The 22,927-nt window shown below is 50.8% G+C and overlaps 11 protein-coding genes and 1 non-coding gene across 14 annotated transcripts; 8 read left to right on the forward strand and 4 right to left on the reverse strand.

Moving 5' to 3' along the window:
• Positions 1–3,945: 3,945 nt before the first annotated feature.
• LOC9637676 (dnaJ protein homolog ANJ1) lies at positions 3,946–6,340 on the reverse strand. Of its 2 annotated transcripts, XR_002992892.1 has the most exons (9): positions 6,103–6,340; positions 5,859–6,027; positions 5,674–5,809; positions 5,431–5,564; positions 5,222–5,364; positions 4,934–5,132; positions 4,482–4,849; positions 4,206–4,415; positions 4,104–4,139 (listed from the first exon to the last, which is right to left on the reverse strand). XR_002992892.1 is itself a non-coding variant. In XM_002974835.2 (8 exons), exons 1-7 carry the CDS (start codon positions 6,235–6,237, stop codon positions 4,527–4,529), a joined length of 1,239 nt encoding a protein of 412 aa, XP_002974881.1. In that variant the 5' UTR covers positions 6,238–6,340; the 3' UTR covers positions 3,946–4,415; positions 4,482–4,526. The 2 variants fall into 2 exon arrangements, 1 of the variants encoding a protein (XP_002974881.1); XM_002974835.2 differs by having other exon boundaries at positions 3,946–4,415.
• LOC9637677 (protein SGT1 homolog A) lies at positions 6,316–7,929 on the forward strand. Its single transcript, XM_002974628.2, has 10 exons — positions 6,316–6,512; positions 6,563–6,632; positions 6,676–6,797; positions 6,852–6,945; positions 6,998–7,094; positions 7,142–7,207; positions 7,259–7,382; positions 7,435–7,523; positions 7,573–7,677; positions 7,738–7,929. The coding sequence occupies exons 1-10, from the start codon at positions 6,362–6,364 to the stop codon at positions 7,843–7,845; spliced, it is 1,026 nt and encodes a 341-aa protein (XP_002974674.1). The 5' UTR covers positions 6,316–6,361; the 3' UTR covers positions 7,846–7,929.
• Positions 7,930–8,004: 75 nt separating this feature from the next.
• On the forward strand, positions 8,005–11,334 carry LOC9636907 (pentatricopeptide repeat-containing protein At2g21090). The gene is made up of 2 exons (XM_024679473.1): positions 8,005–8,197; positions 8,268–11,334. The coding sequence occupies exon 2, from the start codon at positions 8,438–8,440 to the stop codon at positions 9,965–9,967; it is 1,530 nt and encodes a 509-aa protein (XP_024535241.1). The 5' UTR covers positions 8,005–8,197; positions 8,268–8,437; the 3' UTR covers positions 9,968–11,334.
• Positions 11,112–12,745, reverse strand: LOC9636908 (late embryogenesis abundant protein D-34). The gene is made up of 5 exons (XM_024679474.1): positions 12,516–12,745; positions 12,006–12,444; positions 11,866–11,922; positions 11,584–11,784; positions 11,112–11,518 (listed from the first exon to the last, which is right to left on the reverse strand). Exons 1-5 carry the CDS (start codon positions 12,572–12,574, stop codon positions 11,321–11,323), a joined length of 954 nt encoding a protein of 317 aa, XP_024535242.1. The 5' UTR covers positions 12,575–12,745; the 3' UTR covers positions 11,112–11,320.
• A 51-nt stretch (positions 12,746–12,796) lies between these two features.
• Positions 12,797–12,868, forward strand: TRNAW-CCA. Its single transcript has one exon. It is a non-coding gene; the product is annotated as a tRNA-Trp (tRNA).
• Positions 12,849–13,569, reverse strand: LOC9637678. Of its 2 annotated transcripts, XM_024679476.1 has the most exons (6): positions 13,507–13,566; positions 13,449–13,453; positions 13,393–13,394; positions 13,212–13,331; positions 13,052–13,153; positions 12,849–12,994 (listed from the first exon to the last, which is right to left on the reverse strand). In XM_024679476.1, the coding sequence occupies exons 1-6, from the start codon at positions 13,560–13,562 to the stop codon at positions 12,935–12,937; spliced, it is 345 nt and encodes a 114-aa protein (XP_024535244.1). In that variant the 5' UTR covers positions 13,563–13,566; the 3' UTR covers positions 12,849–12,934. The 2 variants fall into 2 exon arrangements, with proteins under 2 accessions (XP_024535244.1, XP_024535243.1); XM_024679475.1 differs by having other exon boundaries at positions 13,393–13,453; positions 13,507–13,569.
• On the forward strand, positions 13,567–15,806 carry LOC9637679 (peptide chain release factor 1). Its single transcript, XM_002974630.2, has 15 exons — positions 13,567–13,760; positions 13,814–13,870; positions 13,927–14,007; positions 14,064–14,121; positions 14,183–14,283; positions 14,354–14,405; positions 14,468–14,517; positions 14,577–14,642; positions 14,710–14,874; positions 14,947–15,019; positions 15,097–15,229; positions 15,293–15,350; positions 15,426–15,473; positions 15,529–15,612; positions 15,664–15,806. Exons 1-15 carry the CDS (start codon positions 13,608–13,610, stop codon positions 15,721–15,723), a joined length of 1,239 nt encoding a protein of 412 aa, XP_002974676.1. The 5' UTR covers positions 13,567–13,607; the 3' UTR covers positions 15,724–15,806.
• A 195-nt stretch (positions 15,807–16,001) lies between these two features.
• LOC112347899 lies at positions 16,002–17,072 on the forward strand. The gene is made up of 4 exons (XM_024679545.1): positions 16,002–16,021; positions 16,102–16,687; positions 16,751–16,854; positions 16,913–17,072. The coding sequence occupies exons 1-4, from the start codon at positions 16,005–16,007 to the stop codon at positions 17,022–17,024; spliced, it is 819 nt and encodes a 272-aa protein (XP_024535313.1). The 5' UTR covers positions 16,002–16,004; the 3' UTR covers positions 17,025–17,072.
• A 32-nt stretch (positions 17,073–17,104) lies between these two features.
• LOC9636909 (KIN17-like protein) lies at positions 17,105–18,436 on the forward strand. The gene has a single exon (XM_024679546.1). It carries the CDS (start codon positions 17,166–17,168, stop codon positions 18,336–18,338), a length of 1,173 nt encoding a protein of 390 aa, XP_024535314.1. The 5' UTR covers positions 17,105–17,165; the 3' UTR covers positions 18,339–18,436.
• A 265-nt stretch (positions 18,437–18,701) lies between these two features.
• Positions 18,702–19,843, reverse strand: LOC9636910. Its single transcript, XM_002974838.3, has 3 exons — positions 19,691–19,843; positions 19,415–19,640; positions 18,702–19,370 (listed from the first exon to the last, which is right to left on the reverse strand). Exons 1-3 carry the CDS (start codon positions 19,825–19,827, stop codon positions 19,086–19,088), a joined length of 648 nt encoding a protein of 215 aa, XP_002974884.2. The 5' UTR covers positions 19,828–19,843; the 3' UTR covers positions 18,702–19,085.
• Positions 19,844–19,876: 33 nt separating this feature from the next.
• On the forward strand, positions 19,877–21,007 carry LOC9637680 (ATP-dependent Clp protease ATP-binding subunit CLPT1, chloroplastic). Its single transcript, XM_002974632.2, has 6 exons — positions 19,877–20,096; positions 20,152–20,190; positions 20,244–20,353; positions 20,439–20,618; positions 20,670–20,797; positions 20,864–21,007. The coding sequence occupies exons 1-6, from the start codon at positions 19,894–19,896 to the stop codon at positions 20,894–20,896; spliced, it is 693 nt and encodes a 230-aa protein (XP_002974678.2). The 5' UTR covers positions 19,877–19,893; the 3' UTR covers positions 20,897–21,007.
• Positions 21,008–21,083: 76 nt separating this feature from the next.
• LOC112347890 (uncharacterized RING finger protein C548.05c-like) lies at positions 21,084–22,134 on the forward strand. The gene is made up of 4 exons (XM_024679485.1): positions 21,084–21,194; positions 21,323–21,410; positions 21,499–21,611; positions 21,919–22,134. The coding sequence occupies exons 1-4, from the start codon at positions 21,084–21,086 to the stop codon at positions 22,132–22,134; spliced, it is 528 nt and encodes a 175-aa protein (XP_024535253.1).
• Positions 22,135–22,927: the final 793 nt, after the last annotated feature.

The following is a 22,927-nucleotide window of genomic DNA, read 5'->3' on the forward strand; positions in this document are numbered from 1 at the left end:
TGGTTGCTCGCAGGAGATTCTTGAGACTGATCTGGTCGCAGAGCTCCTTCCCCCACTGCTCGCTGTGCGGGGAAATGTGGGGTGGCATCTCTGTGCTGCAGCTACTACCACACGAGCAGCAGCCTCTCGGCGCCGGCGGTGATGATTCTTCCAGCGGGAAGTAAAAACGCGCGGGCGCGGGAGGATCTCTCTTCTTCTTCCCTCGAATTTGCAATCTTAAAGAGGAACTGCGCTATCTCTCACTAACACAGGTTGGTGGTGGCGGAGCTCTCGCTTGTTACTATCAACTGTTCTAGCAAAGGGGAGCGCGCCGGAGAACTTATAAGTAGCAAGCTCGAGTAGATCTCGTTCTCTTCGCTCTTTCTCTTCCGGGAGTCTCTACTCCTCTACTATAGCAGTACACTACTAGACCCGGAGGTGATGGCGGTGTCTAGAGATTCGAGCTGAGCTTTCCGCCCTTGATTCTGAGTGGGATTCTGATTGATTCCTGACCGATGCGTGTGTCACTTCCAACACTGATCAGGCTGCAGCATTGCCCAACATACCTCCCACACTACCTCAGACCAAAGCGAACCTGCCAGCGGCAATCTTTGCTATAGAAGCGCGATTGCTAGCTTTTAGAATACGAATAGCAGGGAGTGAAACAAACACCAAACGGGAAAGAAGTAGCCTCTCTCTTTCCTTTCACTGAAGAACTACGCACACACCCAATTCGTGGGGTGGATCCTTTTCTTCCTCAAATCAAACCGAGAAAGCAAGGCCGCCGGTCGAGCGCTGGAGTTCTAGGCAAACAAGACGCACAGAAAAGGGGCGGCTTGTAGCTAGTGGTAATATGGGAGACAAAGGACGATATCCAGCAAGGGCATTGCTCCGACACGCCGACCATATATATATATAAACAATTTTTAAAATCGCTACACTACCACCAACGCTTGTTGTAGTAAACAAATTGCGTTGTGTGGGATTTGTTTATTTGCATGATGCGATCCACACACAAACAACGAGAGGGATTCCAATTCGATTTTGCCTGCTTCTCATGATTTTTTCCTTAGTTTTTTTTCCTTTCCCTTTCCCTTTTTGTTTTTGTGTTTGTTCGGTGGAATATTCCTGACAGCTGGCCGGGATTAGGGCAAGATGAAGGGCTTAGGGTAGTGATGTGCATTTGGCAACACCAACCTCTGCCCCTGACAAGCAACAACAGCTTGAAGTTGAGAGAGAACGAAACACGAATTAGGGTTATAATGGCACTCGAAAACAACTGACTGACCTCTCATGACGCACACATGAGAGAATCAATGACGACGATGATGATGAGCGTGATGATGGTGATGATGCACACACACAACTTGGAGGAGACCTAATAACAACGAAAGTTGGCGCGAGCCGAGGGAGAGAGGGGATTTAACCGGCCAGCTCGCAGACGATTCATGCAGGACAATTGGCGGATGGAACGAAATTCTATTTCATTCATTCCCGGATGAATGATCCCATCCGCCCGCCCCCTCCCTCATTCCGCGAAATCTAATAGATCCTTTAACAACGGACGCCACAAATGTGTGGACAACCAACGCATTCAAACAAATGGGCCTTTTCATTCCCATGCCGCTGTGCTGCGCTGCCCTAAATCACGATTGCACTTAACATTCTCGCACACTTTCGGGATTTGCCGAAATGTCAACAATCTGGTTTAAGATGATGAAAGTAGTCATGTACACCTAGCCGCCGGGCATTAGTGTTGCGGAGGGGGAGGCATTGAATGCACAATCATATGGCCACATTGACATGCTCTTTGGCCGCATAATAATTATTTCATTAGCGAGAGGGAACGACGAAAGAGCCGCAGCCAACCAGCCGCCAACCCGCCGCTTACGGGTGGCCATTTATGGCCCAAACACCTGCGTTTTGTGTGTATGTGACAGCAAATTTGCCCAGCCTGGGCATTTTGCACGCTTGTTGCTTGGATGCTTGGACATTCGTTGCGATGGATCGAGCCTTACAAATGACGGACGTATTCTCTCCATTCTTTTAAACCTGTAAAGGCGACGGCGGGCTTTCGCGTGCATGCAAATGTAGTGAATCTGGGCCGCCCTCTCGCGCCTCGTCTGGCCCAAATCTTGGGCCTCATCATGAGATCGTCTTGGGGATCTCGACTAGTATAAACTACAACCGGAAACCACTTCGCCATTAAACTCACAGGGACGGGCGGTAGAGTACGCCGCCGCGTGTGGCCGTGAATTGGGGGCATTCCGTACTGGCGGACGGACGGCCGTTATGTCGTCACGCCAGCCCAGTCTCCCCAATCAAAAAACTCTAAAAAATGGGGCACGGACAGAGCTCCACAGCACCAGCGCCACCACCCATCTCGTTGCCAACTTTGGCAGCACACAAACAAACCCCAGTGCGTCCGGTTTAAAAATACCATAACAATAGGCCCGCCCAATGTCGCCAACATTCCATACAAGAACCCGTCACCCAAGCCCCGCCCTGTTTTGTTGCGGTGTTTTTGCCCAAATGCCCCTGCGGGAGAAACACTAAGCTCCGCCCGGGGGCCCCGCACGGCATGGCCATCATGCGTCCTCGCTGTCGCAACGCTGCATGCCACATTTTGTCATTGGAGATTGGGAATGGTGGTTGACGGGTATTCAAGCTACACCGCTGCTGCCAGTCCCGCAAGGGATCCATGAATCCCCAGCGGGTTATCCGGCGAAGAGATAGGACGTCAATGCAAATGCCCAAGACCGGCCAAGGCGCCCCAAGATGCCCAGGCGCGGCATTTTGCATCTCGTGTGTCAACACTTACTGGCCTGCGCGTCAACTTCGCGCTACCCTACACGGACGGTGACGCCCCGCGGCCGGCAACTACCATCCAACCATGCCCATAGCCATGCCTGTGGCTGGGACCCATGTCTACTCGAGAATTAGGGATATGGGCCATCTTCCATGGTGGAGACTTTCTGGTACGGAAGGGAATCAGGGAACGTGTCTGGAAGCGAGCCTTGTTTTCGTCGCGGGGGGGTGGCCACTGGCCACAATTTCCGATCGCAATAATTGGGCCACTGTACGGGGGCCCTTCTTCCTACGTGTTATGCGATAGATGGATAGATAGCCCCGCAAAGTCAACCGTGGGAGGAGGTATGAGACGAGTGGCCTTGTTCTAGGCCGATGATTTGCGATGATTACAAGCGGGAATGTTAGGATTCCATGGCTTGTGCGTGCATGCATGCATTTCTTACTTACGGGCTTGGCTTAGGGGACACCGTTGCGCCTTAATAACGCTTTTGTAGCTAGCAGCAAATCATCACCTGTTATATTACTTACACGCAATTTGCCTGGAGGGTTGACTCCGTGGCTTGGATAGCGAAATCTCTGCTTGCGAGAAATAAAAATTCAAAAAAAATTCCAATAATAGGGGAGGTTTCACGTGACTTTGAGATACATTGTAGATCAGAAAATGGCGTGCATACATGATATCGTTTCGCTGGATTCGATCCTTTCGTGTGTGTAGGGGTGCAACTTGGAGGGAAGGGCTTGCTCGCCTTATCACTCTCACGGGACGGGGAGCCCATCCGCTAGGCCATCTGTTGCGACGCAGCCGTTGGATTCGCTCCTTGTATACAGTCAATGATACGGATAGGTGGCGGAGAATGACAAACCAAAGGTTGGCTGGCTGGTCATTTAATCGATTCGAGAGCGACGAGGGCGCTTTTTCGATCATGGAATAGAAAACTCGGCCTCGCCCGCGCGCTTGATCCTCGTCTGGAGATCTCGTCTTGCTTTATTTTCTTTTCCCGATCGTACACTGCCCACGAGCTTACCGGCCAAGGGGCGGCCGCCACGTGGACCTTAGGGTTCCAGCGCAAGTCTGTTTTGGCGCCTTGTAGACAATGATTTGAATGGGAGCAGGGTCTACCTAGGAGAAAACTCACACACACCCAGAGCCCATCATTCATCACTCCAAAAATCATCCTGTTTTTGTTTGATGGTGGTCTTTTTGAAAACAACTCCATCCTCGTTTTAGCTGGTGTGTGTGTGTGTGTGTGTGTGAGAGAGAGAGAGAGAGAGAGAAGAAAAATGTGAAAAGAAAAGAGAGTTTTTCCATGTCCCTGCTGCTTCTGCTGCTGCTACTGGTGCTGCTACTCCTGCGATACGAAAGAGAGAGGAAGTAAGTCCCTTCATTTACCAATCTTGTCGTCACGACCTTATACCTTTGTACCTCGCGAAAGCAGCACCTCAACAACAACGAAGCAAATGAGCAGCGAATTCGGTTAAGTGTCACCTGGATTTTGGGTGGAGGGAAGCAGCAGGAGCAGCAGCAGCAGCAGCAGCGAGGTACCGAGCAGTGGCCACTCTGGAGCTCATGATTGAGAAAAACTGCTGAGGCGAGATGACGTTTAAGCTCTCTAACCGGTGCAGTCCTGGTGACGAAAGGAAAAAGGGAAAACCATAACGGAGGTACTCGAGAGAAAGAGAAAGCAGCGAACCTTTGAGAGAAAACAACCGGCGAACCCCCGGCTTTGGGAGCACTGTCACTGCTGAGCGCATTGCACTCGGTGTCCTGCAGATGGATCATCATCGTCGTCGTAAGCCTCGCGCTGTTGCTGATGCTTGCTCTTCATCTCTTCATCAATGTTCACGTCGTGGAGAGTTGCTTCCTCGCACTCGTCCAGCTCCACTTGCGTCAGCTGGAGTGCAGGCCTCGGCGGTAGGACCGATTCCAGCGTTTTCAACATGTCCGGGTTGAGGGCTCGCGGTTCCGGAAAATCAACGCTGAACTGAATGTACAATCTTCCCTTGACAAACGGACGTTGATGCTGCGGCATCCCTTCGTCATTTACTGCCTTGAACTGCCCTGCCGCAGTCGAAATGACTAGTCAGTTGAAGAAACTTAACGTTCAAGAAAAAAATAAGCAAAAAAAATGGTGGAAGTTACTACCAGGCTTGATGATTTCTCCCGCTGCAGATTTTATAAGCAGCTGCCTGCCATCAAGTTGCGTGAGTACAAACTGGAAGCCGCACAAGGCTTCAACCAGCGTGAGTTTGTGCTCCGTGAAGAGATCGTCGCCTTTTCTCTTGAATTTGGAGTGCTCCTTCTCTTGCAGGATGAATATGACATCGCCGGTGATCGCATCTGGCTGCAAAGAACTTCTCCTTTTATCAATACCAAAACTGGAAATAAACGAATTAAAAAGATAAAAAGAAAAAATGACTAGCAAAGACTTACATATTCATCTGCTTCTCCCGGAAAAGTTATCTTCTGGCCATGTTGCATCCCCTTCTCAACGTGAACCTCGAGCATTTTCTTGTCGTGGACAACTTTGCTTCCTTTGCATTCCGAGCATTTATCCTTCTCCTTAATTACCTCGCCTGTTTAGGAAGAAGAAAAAGAAAACAATATCAAGCATGATCTCCAGGATCTCAACTGGGACAGACCTGCGCCACTACAGTCGCTACACATGTGTTGCATCTGTTGTATCATGCCTGGTCCCAACTGGCGGATGGTAACCTTCGTTCCGGAACCTTGGCAACTTGCGCAACGGCTGCTCAGGCCAGATTTGGATCCCTTCCTGTTGACAAATTTTGAAGTTTCTGAGATGAGAGGAGAGGAAAAAGAAAAAAGAAATTTTTTTTTTCTCAAACTCACGATACGTTTGAATGATTCAACAAGGAACTCACCCCTTGCAGCTTGAGCAGATAACGCTTCTCATCAAAATCAGCTTTTTGGAGGTTCCGGTGTAAACTTCTTCCAGCGAAACCTGTAAGGGATGGATCACATCCTCTCCTCTTCTATGCCTCCGGCCTCTGCTACTTCCTACGCGCAAAGGCATAAAAAACATAAGTATACCAGGTGGAACAATTACCTCCAACAAAAGGATTTCCAGAAAAGAAGGACTCGAAAATGTCGAAAGGATTGCTGCGCGAGGAGCAACCAGGCATTCCTTGCTTGAGACCACCCTCCCCATGCTCGTCGTAAATCTCCCGTTTCTCCGGATCACTCAGCACTTCATAAGCTTGCGCTAATTCTTTAAACTGCAAGGAGCGGGAAATGGAATGAAGCAAGAGAAGAAGAAAAAAAGATGAACATAAAGAGAAAGGGAATGCTACCTTCTCGACATCGCCTCCCTTGTCCGGATGATTCAAGATCGCTGCTCTCTTATAAGCTTTCTTAAGATCATCGGGGGAGGCATTCTTGGAGACTCCAAGAATCTCGTAGTAGCGCGTGCTGCTGTCGCTCGACATGGCGGACCGGATCAATTACTTACATTTGCGCGATCGATCGCGGGATCGGGCCATCGATCGCAACCCTAGCCCGGGATTCAAAGCAAGAACGCGTGAGTGAGCCCTAAAAATAAGGTCTCCCCTTATGGCGCTCGCGCTTGGCCACGCTGCCTTCGTCGACGAGGATTACGCCCGCGCGCTCGAGCTCTACAATCAGGCAGTGCTCGAGGAGCCTTCCAACGCTGGCGCGCTGGTGAGTAGAGCACAGGTCCATATCAAGCTCGGCCATTTCACAGGTAGGACTGTCCTCTCGCGAGATCCTTTCATGGCTCTAGTTTATCTACAGATGCTATTGCCGATGCAAAGGCGGCTATCGACCTCAACCCGGCCCTGTCCAAGGCGCATCTTCGCCAAGGGTACGTGATTTCTGGGAAGAAAAACTCGATTTTGGTTTTCCAGGATTGCCTGTTTCTCTCTAGGGGAATACGAGACAGCCAGGGCCGCTTTCGAGAAGGCTGCATCGTTGGAAGACGATCCAAAAACCCGAGACTGGATCCACAAGTGCGATGAAAAACTCAAAGGTGACTTATACTTCGTGCTCAAGGATTGGATCGCTGAATGCTCGATGCTTGTAGAGGAGTCTGGCGTTCCACAGGAAGCTGATATGCGTGATAGCGCCACGGATGAAGAAGTTTTCATGACTCCTTCGTTACCTCCTCCCAAATACAGGTTTGGTTTCGAAGAAAATTGTCGTTCTTTTTCCTTGAGTCTTGAAATGCAGGCACGAATGGTATCAGTCTCAAGAAGCTGTCGTCGTTACCGTCTTCGCGAAAGGCATCAAGCAAGAGGACGCGCGTATTGACTTTGGAGAACAGATGGTATATATGCTTTCTTAGGCAGTGGGCTTGACGTCCTGGTCTTGCAGCTCAGCGTAGTAATCAGAGTTCCAAACGAGAACCCGTACGCTTTACAGGTTCGCTTATTCGGGAAGGTAATATGCTTTTCTTCGCTAGGAAACGGATGCTCACGAGTATATTTCTAGGTGAATGTTCCCAAATGCAAATGCAGTATTTTGAGTACTAAAATCGAAATCCGACTCTCCAAAGCTGATGACACGCACTGGAAGGGCTTGTCTTACGAACAAAATCAAGGGCCAGTGCTGAAGAGTAAGCATTTCTGATTGCTTTCGATGGGAAAGAACTTAGTTCACGGTTACAGCTCCGTCGAGAGTGACTGCATATCCGAGCTCCAGCAAGAAAGCTGCCGAAAAAAACTGGGACAAGCTGGAAGCTGAAGTGAAGAAAGAGGTACTTTTCTTTGCACTGTGATCACTATATCGGCTGGAAACTCTTTCAGGAGAAGGACGAGAAACTGGAGGGTGACGCTGCACTTAACAAGCTCTTCCGAGAAATATACGGCAATGCGGACGAGGACACTAGACGGGCCATGAACAAGTCATTTGTAAGTAGAAAAGTGGAAAGCTTTTTCTCGCAGTGATGATGAGCATGTGTGCTTGCGCAGGTTGAATCAAACGGGACCGTTTTATCGACAAACTGGAAAGAGGTTGGCAGCAAGAAAATCGCAGGAAGCGCCCCACAAGGCATGGAGATGAAGAAGTGGGAGGTTTGAAAAGCTTCATAGCCAGGATATTTTACGTATCCGCTTTATAACTTGTGTGTGTTTGGAATTTTAAGCGACGGCGATTTTTTACAAGTGTTGGCCTCTCAATACATGCAATCTCGCTTGCTGACACGCAAGGACACCCAAAAGTCGAGAGACAAAAAGTAGTGTTCTCTCTTGCGAAAAGCACACAAAAGCGAGAGAGAGAGCGAGAGAGAACGAGAGCGAGCGAGAGCGAGAGCGAGAGAGAGAGAGAGAGAGATGGATAACACGGAAGGCTCGGTGCAAAACGTTGGCAATTTCTTCAGGAGGAACAGGAGTAGTGTTCGCACAGCGATGATGTGGACTTTTGGAGCTGGGGGTAAGTTTTAGAGGTAGTTCTTCGTGTTCTTCCGGAGTTTTTGGAACAATGGATGATCCTTGCCGTACAGGTTTGCTGTGGCTGCTCTACACGGTGGAGCCATTCAAGTCCAAAATGGAGCCGTACAACTACCGTGGCTCTGGAGTTCCCACTGTCCCGAAAACCGGTAGCGAGGCCGGGTCGACGGTGGCCCATCCAAAGTCTTGATGTAAAGGCGCTTTAAAATGGAGCTCTAGATAGATGATTAGCAGACCTCTTCTTCTTCTTCCTCGGTCTAGGTCTAGCGATCGCCACGATTCTTTCTTCTTGCTTGCGCGGCGATGCTGCCATTACGCGTCGCGGCTGCGTCGCTGCACGGACTTGGCGCAGGTGGAGGAGCTCCAGGCGGAGCTCCTCCGCCTGGATGGCAGCGATCGCGGCACTTTCGTCGGGAATCACCTCGTCCAGATGTTTGGCAAGCTGGGGCGCCTCGATCAGGCGTGGCAGGCGTTCGCCAGGATCCGGCAGCCCAATGTCTTCTCCTGGAACGCGATTCTTGCCGCGGCTGTGCGGCACGGGGATCTTCAGCGCGCGCGGGGTGTTTTTGACAGGATGCCGGAGAGAGATGTAGTCTCCTGGACCGCTCTCATCGCCGGATCCTCGCAGAGCGGTGATCCGGAGCTTGCTGTAGAGATGTTCTCGAGAATGCAGGCCCAGGGCGTCGTCCCCGATCGCGCGGCCTTTCTCAGCGCACTGGACGCGATCTCTCTCGCGCAGGCGCTCGAGTCTGGGATCTCGGTTCACGGATCCATTGCTCGCCTGGGGCTGGAATCGGATGCCTTGATTGGGAGCGCGCTTATAAACATGTATGGGAAGTGCCAGGACGTGGCCCATGCAAAGGTGGTATTCGATTCGATGGAGCGGCGCAACGTTGTGGCCTGGACAGCGATCGTCGCAGCAAATGCCCAGAATGGGCGTGTTCTTGACGCCAAGTTCTTGTTCGAGAAGATGCCGCAGCAAGACATCGTCTCTTGGAACTCCATGATCTCGGGCATGGGGAAGAACCAGTATAACCGGGAAGCTCTCGATCTCTTCAACGCCATGGAAGCCATAGCCATGCTGCCGGAGAAGAGCACGCTCGTGAGCGCCATCGACGCCTGTGCGAATCTACCATCTCTAGCCGAGGGCCGACGAATCCACTCCAGGATAGACGAGACGACGTTGGAATCCGATAGGGAGATCCAGAACGCGCTCGTCAACATGTACGGGAGGTGTGGCGACTTGGAAACGGCGAGAGCGCTGTTCGATCGAATGCGAGACAAGAATGTGATTTCGTGGACTTCGGTGATCGCGGCGTATGCCCACCACGGGCATAGCCGCGCAGCGCTTGAGCTGTTCTACGAGATGGCCTGCGAGGGGCAAGCCCCCAACGAGATCACGCTCGCCACCCTCCTCTACGCTTGCAACTACACGGGACGGATCAACGATGGTGTCTACTACTTCATGTTCCTCCACCTCGAGTTTGGGATCCCAGCGACGCGGGAGCACTTCGTGTGGCTGATTGACGTGCTTGGGCGATGCGGGCAGCTCGAGAAAGCCGAGGAGCTGCTCAGGAGCATGCCGTTTGAGCCGCAGCCGCTCGCCTGGCGGATGCTCCTGGGAGCTTGTCAATCCCACAAGGATGTCGAGAGAGGTGAGCGGCTGGCTCGCCATCTATTTGCCACAAACTCTGTCCGCTCGTCACCGTACGTGGTGCTCTCCAACATTTTCCTCTCGAGCTCAGCGTCATAGGAGACGGCCAAACTCTGGCGTCTTTCAGGAGCTCAAACGAACCAAACATCCTTTTTGGTGGTGGTAGAAGTTCTTACAACATGTTTACAGGAACGAGTCATCAACGAGAGAGCTTACACCTTTGGGATCCTTCCCTTGCTGCCATTCCTTGTCAGCAGCAGACCGCTGCGGAGATTCCATCCGCCTCCAGTCCCGCAGTATTCCGCTCCTCGACCGATTGAACGTCCTCGTGAGTCAATCTGCATCTTGGCGGCAGGAACGTTAAGCATACAGTTGGCAACAGCATCGAATCCGGAACTCCCAGCACGTCCTTCACCGTAGTGGCCCTGTAGCTTTCTTGACTGTGCTAGTGATCGGCTTGTCTCCAATGTTTTTCGCGGTAACCTACAATGCCTGGGCAGTACATGAGAAACCCGGCTAGAACGAAAGCCAAGAACTTCGAAGAGCGACGACGTCCACTCGCCCGACTTGGAGTGTGACAAGCACAAGAGTCTTACTCAGTATATATTCTAGGCGAGAGTTTGAATTGCATTTGAACCCATGACTCCAAAGGACTTTTACCTCATGCACTGGTTTCTGGCGGAGCAAGCAGTCACGAGCACATCCGCAACTTAGCCATGTTGCGGCACAAGGATTCCGAGAATACTCCTTGGAAAGCATCTCACTAATCATCCAGACCTGGAAGATCGTCTTCGCAATGAAAAGCTCTTGTGGGTGACGGTAGGATGATCCCGTTGATCGGCTCGGTCTCCACTCTAGCAGCATCTTCGGCAGTGGTGCGCCACTCCAGGAGGTCTCCCCGCGCGTTAACGTCTGGCTCGGCCACTTCGGGCTGGTCTCCTCGCGACTGCTGCGCGGCCACGCTCGTTACAGCCCTCCTCGGCAATGAAGAATACAGCGATAGATTTTTGCTGGCCCCTGGAAGGAAAGGACGCACATTGTCTGGGATGAGATCGGGCGATTAGCCAAGAGGGTGAAACCTGGATGCAAAGGAAGCCAGTCGATGGGAGAAGCTGATCGCCATCATATTTTGATTCTTCTTCGGTGTAGAGACGAAATGGAATGTAGCACCTAAGGGTGAAACGTGGAAGGGTAAGATTTTTTCACGTGTGCTTATGATTTTCTAGCGTGAGATGATGGAATCCGAGAGGGCTATAGAGCATTGTTTGATCGAATGTAAAAAGCCATCACAACTATGTCCAGATATGGAAGCGAGTTTTTGCCGGTGCTCCTCTCGTCGCTCTTCATGGCGATCAAAAAGTTTCCCTGGGCTGGTAAGTTCTTACACAGCAAAACTTTGTGATCTAAAGTTCTTACAACATATTTACAAGAACAAGTCATCAACGAGTGAGCTTACACGTTTGGGATCCTTCCCTCGCTACCATACCGCGGCTCAAAGTCCGACGCCGCATTCTTGTCAGCAGCAGACTGCAGCGTTGCGGCGATTCCACCCGGCTCCAGTCCCCCAGTGTTCCGCTTCTCAACAGATTGAACTCGAGATGCGTCCTCGTGAGTTACAACCTTGTCGATCGGCATCTTAGCGGCGGCGTTCTGTTTACACGTAAACATCCGGTGAGCAACAATATCGATGAATCCGGAAGAAAAAAAAGGCTTACATCCAGCACATCCTTCACCGTGGGGATCGCTGTAGTGGATCCTGCAGCGTTCATGTCAGCAGCCGACTGTGCTTCCGCGGCCACCACCCGCTTCACCCCGGTAGCATTGCCAGTTGCACGGCTCTCGGCGCTCTGGATGACTTTTGCATCGGGACGAGTGATCGGCTTGTCTCCAATGTTTTCCGCGGCAACTTCCAATGCCTGAGCAGTAATCGCGAAACAAAAACAGGTATCAGCATTGCCGGCTAGAACGAAAGCCAAGAACTTCGAAGAGCTTCTCACCTCTCCAATGGTGATGGGATGGTCGACGACGTCCACTGTCCCGGTTGCTGGCACTCCCTGCTTAGGAAGCCTCTAGTTAAGTTCCAGTCGAGCTCTTCTTCTCCAAATCCACGGCAAGAGAGGAAATTCAAAGAACTTACCATCGTACTAACATCGATGTCGACGGAATCCATGAAAGCATCCGTGGTGGCTATTTCATCCAGCGTTGGAACCTGCTGCGCGGCATAGAAATCGTCTCCAGAAAAGTCCGCGGCAGGAACTTGCGTTGCGAAGACATCATCTGTGGCACTGGCAGGAGTGGCAGACGCAGCAGCAGAAGCTCTATCGACGGCCGACTGCATTTTGGCGGCGGTGCCTCCCTTGATTGTCTGCCCGAATCGTGCGTTCTCCACGCTGCGCATCATAGCAGCGTCCTCGGCAGTGATGGGCTGCTCGCGGAGGTCGCCCCGCGCGTTAAAGACTTCGCCATACGTTGGCTGCGACGCTCCTCGCGACTGGGGCTGCTGTGCTCGCGCAGCCATGCTCGCCAAGGACCTCCTCGGCATCGCAGAACAGAGCGATGGATTCTTGCTGGCCGTCCTGGACGCACATTGTTTCGGGTGAGATGCGATCGACCAGCCAAGAACAATGGAGGGTGAGCTCGATCAAACCTGGATGCAAAGGAGGCCACTTGATAGGAGAAGTTGATCGCGCCGCGCACCATGACCATTTTGCTCTTCTTGTGCTTTTTCTTTTGTCGAAGAGGATGTAAGGAAGAAACGTAAGGAGGCTGTGTAGTTCTACCGGGGAATATAAACCATGGTATAGCCAGTAGCCCATTTGGCACGTAGCATGGTTGCGTGGTGGCGGCCTAGTGGTGAAACGTGGATGGCAAGATTTTTAAGCCTATGCAACAAACTAGGTTGACCTTTCACGCTAAAGTTTCACCACTGGATCCGTGGCGCAATGGTAGCGCGTCTGACTCCAGATCAGAAGGCTGCGTGTTCGAGTCACGCCGGGTTCATCCGGTTTTCCTTTTTTCTTAAAAAATACCTTTAATAAAGGTATAGCATTTTTCTGAAAAAATGTTCTAGAAGTGGGACGTGAACTGCGATATCATTGCATTGGCCAGGTTGACGTACCCGATAACCTAGGTTCAAAACCATTATTTCTTGTCTATTGTCCTAGTAGTGGAATTTTATCTTGCCTGGTCAGGGATGCTTTTCCCTGTGTGAGATTCGATAATGATCCCAGACGTAAGGCCAAGCATCGCCCAGCCACCATTTATCGCTTCGATCTCGCGTCGTCGCTGTGTTTAACACCAAAATACTTGGAAATGTTTCTTGGCTAAAATTGCGATCACTTGCCTTGAGCTTGGCACGGAATTTAATCCGCTCCATTTCTACTGCTGCCAGTCGCTTGGCTTCCAAGGGATCAAGCATCGTCACAATTCGCGAGTTCCCGGAAGATGGCCTCGCCGGATTGCTCTGCTCAAGAAAGAAAAGAATTCCATGGTTGGAGAAGAAAACTCAAGAAACTGTAGCTTACTCCTGCGTATGAACTGCTTATAACTCTGCTGAATCTCCTCCTCTTGCCACCAGTACCTCCACTGAAAGCTCGAGAATGGCTTGCAAGCTCCAAGTTCTAAACGAGTTCTCTTACCTTGTCGCGAAGGTCGCGGGACCATTTGAGTGAAGCGGCATTCCCGACGAGGCCATTGATCTCGTCTAGGGTTCTTTGTTTGGTTAAACATTTTATCACCTATGAGCGTGTGCGTGGCCAGCACTTGTGGAAGCTCTCCTCGCCACCACAGCAATGCAACGAGGCCGAGAGAAATGGGTTTTGGATGGAGTGGCGATTGGAGCGTCGCGATGCCAAGGAAGCGCTTCCAAGCAACCATTGTGTGCATGGCTACTGTAAGTTTCTTCCTCTTCGTCGCTGGAGTTATCTTTATCGCTTGCATTTCCAGGAGCCCTACATTATTTCCAAGCTCGACTCCGCAGAACAGACATACAAGGAGCTCACGGTAAATCTAAATCTATCAAACCAGCGATTGTAGCCATTTTTCTTCGTTTGTTCTAGGTGAAGCTTGCTGATCCTGATGTCGCGAATGATCCCAGCGAGTTCCAGAAGCTTGCCAAAGCCATTGCGGACATGGAAGAAGTACTTTCAATTCTTCTGTCTCGCAATGGAAACTGACTGACTCTTTAGATTCACAGGTGGTCACGTCCTACCAAAAGTACAAAGAATCACAGCGTGAACTGGATGATCTGCAAGGTAATACTTCGCATTCTACGAGTTTGGTTCTTGCTTGAAGAGATCGCATTCACGTTGACAGAGATGATAAAGTCTTCTGGTGACAAAGAGCTGGCCGAGATGGCGGTCGAAGAATCTGCAATTCTAAAGGAAAACATCACCAATCTTGAAGAATATCTCAAGGTAAGCTCCACAGAAAACAGAAAAAGAAGAACAAGGCAACGAGAAAACAGAAGCTTGTCATGTTTTCCAGGTTTTGCTCTTGCCTAGTGACCCACTAGACTCGAGAAATATAATGCTTGAAGGTGTGGTTCTGTGATCTTGCTCGATCTTTCGTGGACTTACAAAGTTTGTTTTTGTTTCCCAGTTAGAGCTGGAACTGGAGGCGATGAAGCTGGAATCTGGGCTGGTGACCTTGTAGGTAGAGATACGTTTCCAAAGTGCTTGCTTCTACTAGTTCATTTCTTTTGTCCCAGGTACGGATGTATCAGAAGTACGCGGAACAAAACCGATGGAACTGGAGTCCTATTTCCCAGACAGAAGTAAGTTGTGATTCTTTTCAAGCGGTTTTCTTCTCGTCTCATAGACAGTGTTTTTGGATGTTTCAAGGCGGAGAAAGGTGGCTTCAAGGAATATGTGCTCGAGATAACTGGCGATCGTGTCTACAGCAAGCTAAAGTATGAATCTGGCGTCCATCGAGTTCAACGTGTGCCGGCCACGGAATCTCAAGGCCGAGTACACACGTCGACAGCCACTGTTGCTATCATGCCCGAGGTACGTTGTGTTTTTCTTCGTTTTGCTTTTGCATGCTTTTTCTTTGGAAAATCACGATTTTTCCTCTAAAAGGTTGATGAGGTCGAAGTTGTGATCGATCCAAAAGATATTGAACTTACAACTGCGAGGTCCGGTGGTGCCGGAGGTTTGTATAGTTTTTGTTCCTCTTTTTTTTTTCTTTTCTTTGTGTGTGTGAGAGAGAGAGATGAGTCCTGCTTGCAGGCCAGAATGTGAACAAAGTGGAAACGGCCGTGGACCTGTTTCACAAGCCAACGGGCATTCGAATCTTCTGCACGGAAGAGAGGACTCAGCTCAAGAACAAAGCTCGCGCGTTTCAGCTCTTGAGAGCTAAACTGTAAGTAACTTCTTACAAAGTAAGTCTCGCATTTGTGAAGTTTTTTATTGTGCGGGTGAGCAGCTACGAGATGAAACTAGCCGAGCAACAAGAGAAGATCAGCTCTCAACGCAGGTCTCAGGTTAGCAACAGGCAGTTATACTTTTTCTTTCTCTCTCTTTTTTTGTTCCTATCCATTTGTATGATCCTGTACAAGGTTGGAACTGGCGCAAGGTCCGAGAAAATCCGAACATACAATTACAAGGTTGGAGCTATCCTTGCTTGTTTTATAGATTACTCACTATTGCTCCTGCGAACAGGATAATAGAGTCTCGGATCACAGAACCAAGATAAACTTTGACCTCGATTCTTTCTTGAGTGGAAACATTGAGTCGGCCGTACAGGTACCCCAATCCCGCGACGCTTAAAAGCTCTTTCTCAGCCACGTTTCTCAGGCCTGTGCCGCGATGGAACAAAAACAAATGCTCGAAGAGCTCGCGGCTTCTGTTTTGTAGCGCTTGGATAAATCGACCGGGAAACGAGAAAAAAAAAATGTAACTTTGCGCAAAGAATGAAAAAAAAAACGATCTTTTGTTTTCACGCGAGAATGGTCTTGGTTTTGTACTCACGCGTAAACTCTCTTCAGACACCCGACTCTGGAGGGAATGAAAGATGGAAAATCAAAAACAACGCCACCTAGTGCGCGTTGTGCTGTATCACAAATACTTTCGCTCATTGATCGTCCCGACAGCCGCTTGCGGCCGGCAGCAGGGCCTACAAAGAGAGAGATACCGAGATGTCTTTCCAGATCTTGTAAGAACGAGCGCTGGATCGCAGCACAGAAACTTGCGATCTCGAGCGTCTCTAACTTTGTGTTTCTCACTTGCTTGTAGATATCATAGGAGTCTTGGATCAGGAAGATGGTTGTATAGTAGATCTCCTTTTACCTCTACAGTTTGGGCGATGGAGGATTTCGATCATAGCTTTGTTCTTTGGAACAAGCCAGTGTTGGATGAAAACGAGCCGAGCAGTCCTGTCCTGTTCAAGGCAAGTGATCCAGGTGACGTCGAGGAGAAGCCACAGAAGCAACAAGACACGCCGGAAGATCTCTACAAGCTCTACGAGCAGCTCACTGGGCCATTCCAGGAGTTCACTCTCAAGGATTTTGTTAGTGGAATCAAGCAAAACGGCGGCCTCGATTCTCCAGCTTACGACATTGCAGTGCCGACGAAAAGCTCCTCCATATCCCCTAGAAATTCTCTTCACGGGGAACTTTGCAAGGAGTCACCCGCGAGCTCTCCATGGAACCGGCCGAGGTCACCCATGCTTCCAGCGAACAAACGAGTGAGGCCAACTCCATCTTGCGACGCATCGTTTTACCAGTCGCCCAAGAGAAGCGGAGCTCCAATTCCTGTGGAGCACGGCACAGATTGTCACATTTGCAATACGAAAGCCATGATCGTCAAGACCAGATGCCTGGTAACAATGCGCATTGAATCTCTTTCCATTTTGCTTGAGCTTTAGTTTGAGCTCCTCCTCCAGGTGTGTGGCAAAGTTTACTGCCGGAAGTGCGTCAAGGAAGGCATGGGCAGCATGTTGGAAGGAAGGAAATGCCGATCTTGTCTTGGCCATCGTTTCAATCCAAGGTTTCTAATCAGACCTTTCTTCTTTCTTGTTTTGTAACTGTTCTCTTTGATTTCTCAGGTACATTGATCGAGCTGGAAAGGGATGGTGGATCTCAAATCGAGTGAAGCAAGTGGAGATGAGATGGGCGGCCAAGAGGTCAAGAGCAGAGTTCCAGAGTTTACAATTCTAGCATTTTAGGGCTTTCTTTTACTTCTTGTAAAGGTTTGTAAGAAATGAAACTCATTAGCCCTAACTTTATAAGGACAAGAGGAAAGGGGGAAGGTTTTCTAGGGTTCCTGGGGCTCTAGGGCAGAGGCAGTCGCGAATCGCGATGGGGAAGCACGAATTCATGACGCCCAAGGCGATCGCCAACCGGATCAAGGCTAAGGGCCTCCAGAAGCTGCGCTGGTATTGTCAGATGTGCGAGAAGCAGTGCCGCGACGAGAACGGCTTCAAGTGCCACTGCCTGAGCGAGAGCCACCAGCGGCAGATGCAGATCTTCGGCATGAGCCCCGGTAAATTCGTAGGCCAGTTCTCGCACGATTTCGAGTCGGCATTCATGGAGCACATGAAGCGCAACCATCGCTCCAGCCGCGTCGCCGCCAACGTCGTCTACAATGCCTACATCCAGGACAGGACCCACGTCCACATGAACTCCTCGCGCTGGGCGACGCTCACCGATTTCGTCAAGTACCTCGGCCGGACCGGCAAGTGCAAGGTGGAGGACACTCCCAAGGGCTGGTTCCTGACTTACATCGATCGCGAGCCCGAGACGCTCCTCCGGGAGGGGCAGAAGCAAAAGAGGATCGCTGCCGAGGCCGCCGGGGAGGATCGCCACGAGAGGGAGATCGTGTCCATGATCAAAAAGGCCAAGAAATCGTCGCAGCACCAGCCCGAGGCTGGCTCCTCGCAGCAGGCCACCGAGATTGACAAGGAGGTCGAGGCCGGAGAAAAGATCGCGTTTTCCTTCGGTGGCGCTTCGAAGCCGCCGGTGGCGAAGCCGGCCTCGATCGAGAGACACGAGGAGCACAAGAGCGAGGAGAAAAATCCGGTTTTGGCCGCTGACACTCCTCCGCCCAAGTCAAAGGGAATGGGAGCTCTCGACGAGCTCATGAAGGAGCAAGAACTCGTCAAGGAGAGGAAGAACCGAAAGGACTACTGGCTCTCCGAGGGGCTCGTCGTCAAGGTGATGGCCAAGAGCCTGGCCGATTACTACAAGCGCAAGGGGGTGGTGAGGCAAGTGATCAACAAGTACGTGGGAGAGATCGAGATGCTCGACAGTGGTCACGTACTCAAGGTGGATCAGGCGGAGCTGGAGACCGTGATCCCGCAAATCGGCGGCCTTGTGAAGATCGTCAACGGGGCTTACAGGGATTCCTTGGCCAAGCTCGTGTCGATCGACGAGGACAACTTCTGCGCGAATGTACACATCGAGAAAGGTTCGTACATTGGAAGGCTTGTTCCAGGGATCGCGTACGAGGACCTGTGCAAAGTCCACGCATAGAGATGGAAGAACCAGCGGAGATGAAATTATGCTTCGATCGTTGGAACCATTTCAACGATGTACCAACAGTAATGGTATTGTTTCTTTCGTTTTCGTTTTGTTTCGCTCGGCTTGGAAGGATGTGAACCCACCCGTGGGAGCAAGCTTCGTCTGTTTGCTCTCTCACGTTTTCCTCGCAAAAGTGCGAGAGTTTTTCTAGGTGGGATAGCCGCGACACTCGGCTTCTGTCCAGCTGGATGAGTCGCGTTCCTACACAGAGTAGAGGCGGATCAAAAGCACCGAAAGCAGAGGACGAAGTTACCGGGATCTCTGGAAGTGGCGGCTGTGATCTTCTTCTGCTCGATGCTCATCTCACCCGGTAAGTTTTTCCAAAGTCTCTCTTTCGTGTTTCTAATGCGAGCTTCGGCGTCCACAGGCCTACAGATTACCATGAAAGATTGCAAGTGGTTTTTTTGCTTCCGTTTTTCCGCTCTGGTTTCTAAAGCTCTTGCCTTTCTTGCTCAGATTGTCTCGCGATTAGCCCCGTTTGTCCTCCCCAATCCGTGAGGAATATAACTTGTAGAACCGGAGGCACCGGAAGCTGCGAGTGCTACTTCGTTGGTCGATGCTATCCTCAAAACAAAGGGTGCTACATTCTGGGCGCGACGGAGCAAGTTTTCTGTGGCTTCTAGCACCATTTTCATTTTCAAATAAAACCTTCACGTTAGAAGGTAAAAAGAAGCGAGGGTTCGTCACCTTTTAGAGCTTCTACTTGAGCTTGGACTTCGCGGAGCTCTTGAGTGGGTTGACGACGGGCCTGGCGAGCGTCTGGACCTTTTGGAAGTCGTATTTCACGGACAGGAATCCAAGCGCGACCGCGACGATGAAGGCTGGATTTGCGTGAACCTGGGAACCGGAGCTTGGATTCTTGTGGAGAATGCCCTCCTTGATCAGCCCCCACGCGATCAAGAGCATCCCAAACATGCTCATTCTTCCATGCTTGAAAACTCCCACCAGCGCTCCCGCGACAGCGAAGTAACTCCCAGCAATCACCTGGGAGATGGGAGTTAGTCATGAATTTCTAGAGTTGAGCTTACCTCGAGGCGGAGAAGATCGAGACCCGGGGAGTTTGTCTCGGTGATGTTGTACTGCTCGAGGATCTTGTCCCAAGAAGGCAGCGAGAGATCGGTGATCAAGCCCCGGACGCACGCTCCAGGGAGGAGGAGAGATTTGACGAGCCAGAGAGGAGTGGCTTTGCTGCCGGCCATTTGGACGGCCGTAAGCTCCAGAGGATTGGTGCAAACGCCGGCTTGGCAGGGAACCCTGGAGGACGAGGAAGAATGCGCTATGCCAGTTGGATTGTGATTGCCTACCTGAAGAGTGGGAGCTGGAAGAGCACGATCGCCAGGAAGAGCCGGGACGAGATCGTGGCAATGGTTGCAGATCGAGAGGCTGCGCCCCGATTCCTCGCGCGGATCGTCGCCTGGCGCCGATCGCTCGTCTCCTCCATCCTAGCAGCGACGACTAAATCGAAAAAATGACAATGCCCTAGAAATATTTTGTGCGTGGCTTGGCTATGGCGTGCTCGTGCCGGATCGCTTCGCTTTCTTCTTCCTCTTTTTCATGTCTGGGCCCTTCGGCGCCATCACATTCTTCGCCATTGCTGCGCGGAGGACTCGCGCAACGGCTAGGACGTAGATTAGGGTTTAAGCTGGAGCTCACAAGGAAGAATTCGAGGCAGTGGAATGGCGCTACCGTGTGCATGGTTCTTCCTACTGGGTAAGATCACTATGCTCGCCTCCATCCATTCTCATCGATTGCTTGGATTCCACAGCAAGCCCGACGCTACATTGGAGAAGGATAAACAAGCAAAGTAAGTGGAAAGAAGATTTTTTTGCTCGCCTACATGGTTAGATTCTTCCGAAGATGGAGCGCGCGAGCGATCAAGGCTTTCAGCATGGCGGAGCTCGAGGCACGAAAGATGAAATACGCCACCACTGGAACGGAGTCTCTGCTCATGGGAATTCTCACCGAAGGTACTTACACTCTTTTCTCGGTGGATTTTTTCATCTTTCGTTGTTCATCTGTCATCTTTCATCTTTGTTTGTTTCGTGATTTCAGGGACGAGCAAAGCTTCTCTTTACTTGCGAGCAAACGGTGTGACGCTGTTCAAGGTGAGGAACGAGGCTGTCAATGTTCTCGGCAAGGCAGACATGTATTTCTTTAGTCCCGAGCACCCACCACTTACGGAGCCCGCACAACAGGCACTCGACTGGGCAGTGGATGAACACCAAAAGCTGGGTAAGTTCTTGCCAAGTTTTCACTTTATTCTTTTCGATCGAGTATATCCAGGAGCAAATGGAGAGATCTCAACAATGCTGCTGCTGCTGGGCATTTGGGAGCAGAAGAACTCGGCCGGGCAAAAGATCCTCGCTGCTCTGGGATTCGACGATAAGAAAGCGCAAGAGATCCTAGCAGCGGTACGTAGAGATCATTGTTTTGATGCTAAAAGGTTAACGAGCATTGTGGTCAATGTGGTGATGCAGGAAAGAGAAGATTTGGGAATCCCGGCCACTTGAGAGAGCAAAGGCAAACTTTTTGTGCCATGAAGAACAGAGAAATCCGCCACCTTGTCCCTGTAGGAAAAATTGGAAAGCCAAATGGGGGGAAAATCCCTAATTTTGTGGTCACATTTTTAGGGTTTACAGGAGTGATCGCAGGGGCGAAAATGGGCGTCAGTGCCTGAAGCTCGGAGTGCGCTAGAAAATGTCAATGTCAGGGAGCGCCAGCACTGGACCAGCAATCACGATTATTATAGAAGACGATGATGCCGATCTCCAAATTTCTTCCGAAGATTTGTTCTTGACTTTACCGCAGGTATGTTGCTGAGCACGTCTTGCGCCTTGCGATCACTCCAAGAAAAAAAACAAAATATCTTCCGCTTCCATTGATTTTGTTTGAATTTTTTTTGCTTCTCATGCTGTTGTTTGCTGACATTGCTCAAGGTAAACTCGGTCACTCGTCCAACACTCCACGACTTTATTGTCATTGATCCTCTGGACGATCCTTTAGAGCTGCGACTCGGTCCTTCAGGTTGCTCATAGTATTTTTTTATTATTTTTTTATTTCCTAGAGCTTAGTTTTTTCTAAGATTTAAGCTTTGCTTTGGTGTTTAATCCAGGTGCTTCCACTCCGAGACGAAGCGAGGATGCCCGTGCAGACAGGCCGGACGCTCCTCCCGCGATCGATCTCCAGTTTTCGCTTAGCGGCGAAGCCATCACCGAAACTAAGAAGGTACGTCGAGCTCTCGTTTGCTCGCTTTCTCGGTTTGTTTGATTTGTTCGCTTGTGTTCGCGTCGTTTAGACTTTCTCGTGACGTGAGTGCTGTGTAGTTTATGGCCTGCCAGCCAAGTGGTACCTCGTAGAACTTGTGTGCTGGGTGCATCGTCATCACAATCAATTTCTCGAGTGAACTTCCAGGACCACCACGTTTCGTCCTTGTTTGACAATTCCCTTTGGATTTTTCTTCTTCTTCTTCTTCTATTGATTTCCTCTCTGTTTTCTCTTTTCTTTGTTGTTTTCTCATGGGATGATCTTGCAGAGACGCAAGCCCTCCGCCGATGATTCGCTAAGCGCGGGTGTTAGGCTAACTTGTATCATCTGTATGGACGCGATGAAGGAAGAGACCTCAACCATATGTGGTCACATTTTTTGCAAAGAGTGTATTCTAGTGGCCATTCAAGCGCGCAAGGCATGCCCCACTTGCCGGAGGAAATTGACCAGCAAGGACATCCATCGCATCTACCTCTCGAGCTAAGCTAGCTCGAGAGAGAAATCCAGGGCCGCGTCTGCCGATCCACCGAGGGAAAAACTAAGAAAAAGATATGGAAAAGCAGGAAAGATATCGCCCGCCGCGAGAGATCTTCATACGTACCGCGCATGAAGAAATCGAGCAGCGGCAATTGTACCTTACGCTAGCTATAAGCTTGTCCCACCGCGGAAAAAGAAGAAGGGGTGACATTCTTCGTTCCAAAACCATATATGTGTATAAGCTATGATTCTTTTTGAAAGATTGATGATCTCTATCAATGCATTGACTGGGTGGGCAAAGAATATTTTGTCTAGTATGACATCCAAATCACAAGCTGGCCAGGCCATGCGCCACGTCCGCCGGGCGGGATCCTCCACGTCGGAGATGACGCGTCACGTGGCCTTCACGTGACGGTTCACGTGATGGCCTGGGGGCCTTTTCTTTTCACCCCACGCCACCACCAGCGCAGTAACTCCAGTTAGTTGAAAATCCGCTGGCAAGGCAACAGTTTTGGATAAGAGACTAGGAGGCGGCACTTTCACCGAGGTGAAAGAGGCCCCTATCGGCGGCGTAATGGCCGCGCGGCAGGGCCAGCGGCGCCACCGGCGGCGGTGACGGTCGCGTGGCCCCGCCGCCCGCGGGGTGGCGCCGCGTGGCAGCCAGCTGGCAGAATATTCGGCGCTCTGAAAGCTGTAGCTGGGGACTGGAACTCCTTACCCGCGCTTAGATTTTTTCGCGTTCCTCTCGCTTTTGTTCTTCTTACAAGCAACGGCGACGATGAGGAGAGTTTTCAATGGGG

The sequence above is a fragment of the Selaginella moellendorffii genome, unplaced genomic scaffold (genome assembly GCF_000143415.4).
Source record: "Selaginella moellendorffii unplaced genomic scaffold, v1.0 SELMOscaffold_25, whole genome shotgun sequence".
Taxonomy (NCBI): Eukaryota; Viridiplantae; Streptophyta; class Lycopodiopsida; order Selaginellales; family Selaginellaceae; genus Selaginella; species Selaginella moellendorffii.